The sequence below is a fragment of the Sinocyclocheilus rhinocerous genome, unplaced genomic scaffold (assembly GCF_001515625.1).
Source record: "Sinocyclocheilus rhinocerous isolate Xijiao unplaced genomic scaffold, SAMN03320098_v1.1 scaffold77, whole genome shotgun sequence".
In the NCBI taxonomy this organism is placed as follows: Eukaryota; Metazoa; Chordata; class Actinopteri; order Cypriniformes; family Cyprinidae; genus Sinocyclocheilus; species Sinocyclocheilus rhinocerous.
Window position 1 is genome coordinate 1,793,393 of NW_015635045.1, and position 7,802 is coordinate 1,801,194.

General features: G+C 38.3%; 1 protein-coding gene across 1 annotated transcript; it reads right to left on the reverse strand.

The window, feature by feature from the left end:
* Positions 1-1,738: 1,738 nt before the first annotated feature.
* Positions 1,739-4,233, reverse strand: LOC107746422 (dual 3',5'-cyclic-AMP and -GMP phosphodiesterase 11A-like; the record flags this gene model as incomplete). The annotated part of the gene is made up of 3 exons (XM_016560644.1): positions 1,739-1,813; positions 1,896-2,036; positions 4,144-4,233. Coding segments are annotated over 3 exons (306 nt in total), but the record flags the coding sequence as incomplete, so codon positions are not given.
* Between the last annotated feature and the right edge of the window lie 3,569 nt (positions 4,234-7,802).

Consider the following 7,802-nt stretch of genomic DNA (forward strand, 5'->3'; position numbering starts at 1 on the left):
TGTCCTGCAAAGCACGCTTTAGCTTCCACTCTCCGCACAAGCTTGGATATAGCGCACATTTATTATAGCGCAGGTTTAACGGCAAGTCGTGATGATTTGAGAAGGCTAAATTGATCAAATATAGGCTCACTGTCTGCCGCTGCATGGCCACTTGGTCGTTACTTTAAAAAACAAAAACTTGTAACGAACAAAAAATGCTCCAAACGTTTTTTCTAAATTAACTTAATAAAATAAATAAAAAAACTATAATCATTTTGCCATTACATACAAAACTGAACTATTTTAATAGCTGAAAGAGTAGTATGAGTAGTATAAGGAGAAGGGGAAAAAAAGACGGGCTCAGGCCGGTAATTCTGATAAGCTGTCGGACAAGGACTGGGCTACGGACTATATTTGAGGCCCGTACAGAGCTCTACCAGGTACTATAATGAAGCAGCGCTAAATATATAGCGTTACGTCAAAATACTCATTTATTTAATTTTAAATTAAACAAATGTAATCTTGATAGTATTCCCACTTTTTACAAAATGTAACTGTAATCTGAATACTTTGTTTTTTGATGTAACTGTAAAGGATTACAGTTACTAGATTTTTGTATCCTGATTACGTAACGCCGTTACATGTATTCCGTTACTCCCCAACCCTGTATATATACATACATGTATTTTATTAATATATCTTATTTTTTTTATTATCTGTGTTTTGTTGTTGTCTCTGTTTACTGGAAGCTTCTGTCACCAAAACAAATAACAGCATGTGGTGTCAGTGATGTCTCGGGTTATGCATGTAACCATGGTTCCCCGAGACATTCCCCTTCAAGGGAACTCGCACTGCATCCTCTAGTGAACACTATGGGGAACTAAATACCCACTATGCCATGCCTCGGTGCATTGCCTGTCCACCTGGTGAGAGAGCACCAAAAATAGTGGCAAACATACACCAATTTAAAAAGGGGGCATGCCAATGATGCCCGGACAGCTAAAATAACTTGGGGGAAATGGGGAACCCAACCAACTCTAATATTAAGGAGGGACATCCCAAAACAGGCAATGCACCGAGGCATGACATAGTGGGTATTTAGTTCCCCATAGTGTCCACTAGAGGATGCAGTGCGAGTTCCTTTGAAGGGGAATGTCTCGGGTTACGCATGTAACCATGGCTCCTCGAGAGGGAACGAGACACTGCGTCCCCTTGCCATGCCTAGGGCCTGCCTGTTTAACAAACAAAAGTTGATGATGTGCATTACAGGCGAAATCCTACAAGTGGTTTTCAAATGATCATCTTACACTGTACATTAAAATACGCTACAACCTCTAATGAGCTAATTACTGCCTCATACATATCTTTAGATTGCATAATATGGAGATGCAGTTTGTGCTGTGGGTGTGCCACACAAAAATGCTCAAACAAAGAATCACACACACACGCCACAAGCAAACACTCCTGCTGGCACTGAGACTGACATATCTCTCTCAAGCGGTGTGTGTGTGTGTGTGTGTGTATTAGAGGTCGTAGCAGAGAAACAGTTGTCAATGTGGGGGCAACACATCAGCACATGCCGTCTGCTGCAGTTAACAGCAAACAAACACTGCCACTCTGAAATGGCCTCATTAGCGCTACAGCAGCGCTGCCGGGTCTCAACTCCTCTCTGAGGTTATATAAAGTAGATGTATGTTTGTGTGAAAGAGCGTGTTATTGTGTAGACTTTTTTGCTAGCATGTGTGTGTTTAACCTGCTGTTAGTCACACCTGTTCTCCATGTCGGCGCTGCACTTGGGTGACAGAAGCTCAAAGGACTTGGTAAACTTCACCACCTGCGGGAGACATTAAAGCGAGCAGTATTAGAGAGATGCAGCAGGCAGGGGATGGGGAGGAAGAGGAAGGATCAGAGCGTACTGGAGATTCGATGTCCTCCAGAAGCTGGACGGAGCAGCGTTCACACTTCAGCAGGGTCTGAGCTCGATGCATGATCTTCCTCACGATCTTCTCCAAATCGGTCTGCTCTTCGAACAAATCGTTCACAACCTCTAGAAGAGCCTACACACACGGACACACACAGAGAAAAGCCCGAAACATACTTGACACAAGTATATGAATGCAAATTCAAGTAGAATTCATGCGTCAATGCATTCATGTGTTGCATTCTGAAGTACGCATGGCATTTGGTGTGTTTCTGCAAGGGCCCTAAAGCAGGAATTAGTGTTAAGTGTCGTATTCTATGGCCAGTTATGTCTTTCAGGTCAACTGCATGTTCAAAGGGAGAAATCATAAAATCTGTCATCATGTACATTCAAGAAAGAAAATTAAAATGGGTCTGAAATGAAATTAGGGTAATAATTTCATTTCAGACCCATTTTAATTTTCTTTCTTGAATGTACTGGTGTTTTATCCATGCAGTTCCAATTAATGGAGACAGAATTTAGTTTAAAAGGGATTTGGGGGTATTATTCTATTGATTGTGGCAGCAGTAATTAATAAAATTATGATCAAAAGATGGAGAAGAGCCATATAAATGGGCAAACCCTTGAAAAAGCAGTGCATTTAATTGTACTGAATTTGTACTTGCAGTGTACTTCAAGTACATAAAAATAAACTTAAAGATAATATAATATTAATGAAATAAAAGGCCACTTAAGTGTACTTAAAGAGAGTTCACTTTCATTACTGTTTCATGAAACACTTAAATATACTTTTAAAAAGTGCACTTTGTAATAATGTCAAATTAAAAGTTTTACTTTAAAGTACATTTTAAATTATTATCCTTTAATAATCTTTTGACATGCTTTAAAGTACACTTATTTTGATGTGTTGACTAACATACTGAAGCACATGTAAAGTACTTGATTATAATTTTAACTGTGGTGTGTTACTTGATATTACATTTCAAGTTAAAATTTTATTTAGTATGTTTTAAATCTACTAAATTGCAGCTTCATCATTACAAATGTGCAATTACAAATGTTATATTATTCAATATTGCATATAACATTAATATATTTTTAAATGTACTAGATTGCAACATTACAAATATGTAATTGCAAATATATTTAAATACATGAAAAACAAGTTTCAATATAAATAGCATTAAAGTATATTTTAGCAGCAGTACTTTAACTATATTTCAGAGACAAAATAATTAATTATGAAATTACATATAAAAATGTACTTAAGTTGTTCTTAAGCAGGTCAAAAAAGCACTTTAAAGTTCAGCTAATTACTTTTAATGGAAATGTAATCTATAATATATTATAATTCAGTTGGAATTAAGTGTCTGAAAACATCACATTCAGTCAACACTTAAGTATATCATTTTAAATATATTATTTACATAGTAAATGCTGTTTTTGAAAGTATACTACAGTAAAGTATTCTTTTTCACGAGGGTTTATCCAGCCGATTCAGGTGATAAAGTCTCAGTAAAATATGCCAAATTATAGTAATCTGAAGCGAACTACAAAAGCTAGCACTCAGAATCGCGCTGTGTAAGATGAATTCAGCCTTAACTTTTTGGATGTCTTTGCACTGTTATACATGATTTGCATAATTCCTTTAGTGAACTGACTGCTAAAACATCAAGTGTGTGCAAATGACCAATGCTATAAGCAGGCACCATTCATTCTTAGTAAACTCCCTCCACTGTGTGTATCTATGATGGGAGACTTACAGAAAATATGGTAATGTCTGCCAACAGTAGTTTTTCAAGTTCACCCATGTTAACAGAGCGAGTACCATTATGGCTTACTCTAAAATAGCGCAAGCCGCATGTACGCTGAATGATCACTTGAGGTCCCTCACTTTCTGCCTATATCTTTCTCATTCTCTCTCTTCTTCGTTCTTGTTGTCTCGCATTATGTTCCTCGGTGATCGATATTTAAAATGTGTTGATGACGCTGTAAGGATGCCACGACTCAGATTTATGCTTCCCCAGCCACACACACACATCTCTTCTTGATTCAAAACCTCTCGATGCAGGAACAGAGTGTGTAGGAAGCAAAAGATCAATAGACAGATAGACACATACTACGTAATAAACACCCACATGACATTTACAGCGCGCACACACACAGCGCTGTCTTGTTACAGTAGGAGGGGTGCAGAGATATAATACGGTTTTAATGAAGTGCTGAAGTAAGTGTGTTCTTACCCTGCTCCTGTCGTACTCTTTCCTGGAGGCAGCGAAGAGCTGGGCGTTTGAGATGGCGATGCCACAGAACGGCAGGTACATCTGCAACACCTGCACAGACACAACAGTGTTTAGAAGTGTAGAGTAGGGATGCACCGATAGGATTTTTTGGGGCCGATACCGATACCGATTTTAACAATCACTTATTGGCCGATTCCGATACCGATATTTGTCACTTCCTCTCTTATTTGAAATTTTGGCATCAAAATAGATAGTATTTTGATCATGTTTTAAATCAGCAAAGTTCAAAAACACCTGCATTAAATTATACAAGCAGTTTTATTGCTGCATCATCAAATAACATTGTGATATGCTTGAACTGTTTTATATCTATAGATTTTATTTTAGGCAAGTCGTGATGATTTGAGAAGGCTAAATTGATCAAGCAGGCTCACTGTCTGCCGTTGGCCGCTTGGTCGTTACTTTAAAAAACAAAAACTTATATTTAAAGAACGAAAAATGCTCCAAACGTTTTTCTAAATTAACTTAATAAAAAAACTAAATGAAATATAATCATTTTGCCATTACATACAAAACTGAACTATTTTAATAGCTGAAAGAGTAGTATAAGCTGTTTTGGGAGAAGGGGAAAAAAAAGACCGGGCCGGTAATTCTGATAAGCTGTCGGACAAGGGCCGGGGCCTGAGCGTCTCGGGCCGGGCTAGGGCCTAAATTTGAGGTCCGTGCAGGGCTCTACTGCCTTTGTCTTGTCCTCACTCAATTTAAGGTGCTCCCACACAGCTAAGGTCTTTGGCAGTTTTGTCTTCTCTTCCAGATTAACTGAATTATGACGTTCACTCATGGGCGATTCATATTCAAGCGCGAATGAGAACCATTTTGCGGGGGATGCCAGGTGTTCGGAAAAAAAGAAAAGAATATTCGAATCTCAAAATTGAAAATCGAATGCCAACCCACCGAACGAATATTCGAATAATCGAATATTCTGATCCAGCCCTAATTGGTTTCTTATTTATCATTTCTTAATAATCTTTTTTTTTTATCTTGTATGTTTTTTGTAAAAGTGTTTTTTGTGTAAGTGTGCTTTACTTTGTTTCACTTATGTGCTGTCTTGTAGGTTTCACTTGCATATCTGTAAGGTGACATTTCAGGTTTCTTTTGTCTTCTAGCCCACACAAAACTGCATCTTTTTGTCTGTCTCTTCCAAAACATTTGGCCTTAAATGTGAACACTCACAGCACACTCATTGTTCAGATGGCCTCTACAAGAACAATAAACCTGCGTGTAGACAATCGTCTCTGCATTAACGGCAGATGTGTCATACCAGCCTTACGTTCGGGACGGGTTTGTTTTGCATGTGCTCGGGAAAGTTTGCATCAGTTATGTTTGCGTTGATCCGATTTGCACCGTTTTCATCTCAGCTGCATTCAACGCTAATCTTGTTACTGTCTAAAATAAGCTTTCATTCTGTTGATACTCGATTGCTGTGCTTGTCGAGCCTCCGCGTACATTCTGAAATCATCTGTAGTCATGAAGAAACGCAGCGCTGAAGGAGGTCAAACCCAAACGCGCTGCTTGGGTTGAGTTTCCCGCTTTAGAATTGGGTCACCGAATGCGCGCAGCCCCAATATAGAGTGATTCACAAGGGCATATGTGATGTAAATGGTTGTTTCTGTACTTTATCTTCACATTTGGGGTTACATGTTACAGTACATCCTCAACAGGATGTATCATACACTCAGGTAAACAAGTGGCTCACACTTAAAGTAATAGTTCACCCAAAATGAAACTTTGCTGAAAATGTGCTCATCCTCAGGTCATCCAAGATGTAGATGGGTTTGTTTCTTCATCAGATTTTGAGAAATGTAGCATTACATCACTTGCTCACCAATGGATCCTCTGCAGTGAATGAGTGCCGTCAGAATGAGAGTCCAAACAGCTGATAAAAACATCACAATAATCCACACCACTCCAGTCCATCAGTTAACATCTTGTGAAAACAAAAGCTGTAAGATTTTGTAAGAAATTAATCCATCATTAAGATGTTTTAACATCAGATCATTGCTAAAATACGAGTCCATAATACATAATAACGCTTCCTCCTGTGAAAAAGTCCATCTCCTGTTGTCCTCTTACATCAAAATCCACCTACATATGTGTTTAGAGCTGTTTTGGTCTTTTTTGGCTTGTAAACAGTGTGTGGTCTGTGCAGATTTCTCTCCTGATTCAGACCTGACAACATGTTCATGTTGGAAAACAGTATTAAGAATAGAGAACTCATATTTTAGCTGGAAGCAACAGATTGTTTCTTACAAAAACACAGTTTTTCCGTTCACAAGATGTTAATTGATGGACTGGATTGGTGTGGATTACTTGTGGATTATTGTGATGTTTTTATCAGATGTTTTGACTCTCATTCTGACGGCACCCATTTACCCACTACTGGACTAAGGGTTGATTACGTTTTCAGCAAATTTAAATTTTTGGGTGAACTATGCAAATTGAGATAAAGCGTTAGTGTGCTGCTTACATAGATAATATTCTTGTGTGCTTCTGAATGTTTAGACACCTATAATGCCTAAAAATGCTTTCTAGGTAGGCAGTTCACTAGGTGTGAGTGTGACATCAGACATCACTGTCTCACAGTGTGTATATGATAACAATACTGAAGACAAAGACAGTGTCTTCCTGCTAGCTCATTCTGAACCCATTTACCCACTACTGGACTAAGGGTTGATTACGTTTTCAGCAAATTTAAATTTTTGGGTGAACTATGCAAATTGAGATAAAGCGTTAGTGTGCTGCTTACATAGATAATATTCTTGTGTGCTTCTGAATGTTTAGACACCTATAATGCCTAAAAATGCTTTCTAGGTAGGCAGTTCACTAGGTGTGAGTGTGACATCAGACATCACTGTCTCACAGTGTGTATATGATAACAATACTGAAGACAAAGACAGTGTCTTCCTGCTAGTACAAATGTGTATGTATGTGTGTGTGAATATGTGTCTGAAATATTCATGACTCTGGAGTCCTGACAGTCCGTCAGCCATATGAAACGGATCTGCCTCAGGACCTGAGCGCTGCACTGGGGCTGCTATGGAAACAAGGGACGGTTTAGTGTGTGTGGTGTTGTAGTTAACATTCTTTGGACCTTGTGTGTTAAATGAACCTCTGGTTTAGTCAGTGAGGGAATAGTCAACTATCTTTATCCAGAAACACAGGAGTTTAATAAAGGATCTTTCCTGCTGTGTGTTTGGAATGAATACTAGTGTGCATCAGAACTGCCTAATGTAAAAAGTAGTAGGCTATGAAAGGATAAATGTTTGAAACAGTATAAGCCTGAATGAATATAGTGAGAGGCATACAGGATTTTTCTTTCAGTGATGATTTAACATTTGCCGGGCTGAGTACTGCGTCAGAAGGAGATTCCGGTTCATTTGTCACACTGAAGTCGGGTCAAGTCAGGTGCATTGCATTGTGTGATACAGTATTTCAAATTGTGTGTTCTACTGTATACTGGCAATACCTGACAAATGATCATTATTTATAATAATAACAGTGCATGTTTTTATTGTTGCAGCAATAAAAGTGTGTATAGGTATTCTGTCTGTTTATTGATTAATATGCAGACTATGCAGAAATATTGCTACTATAAAAAT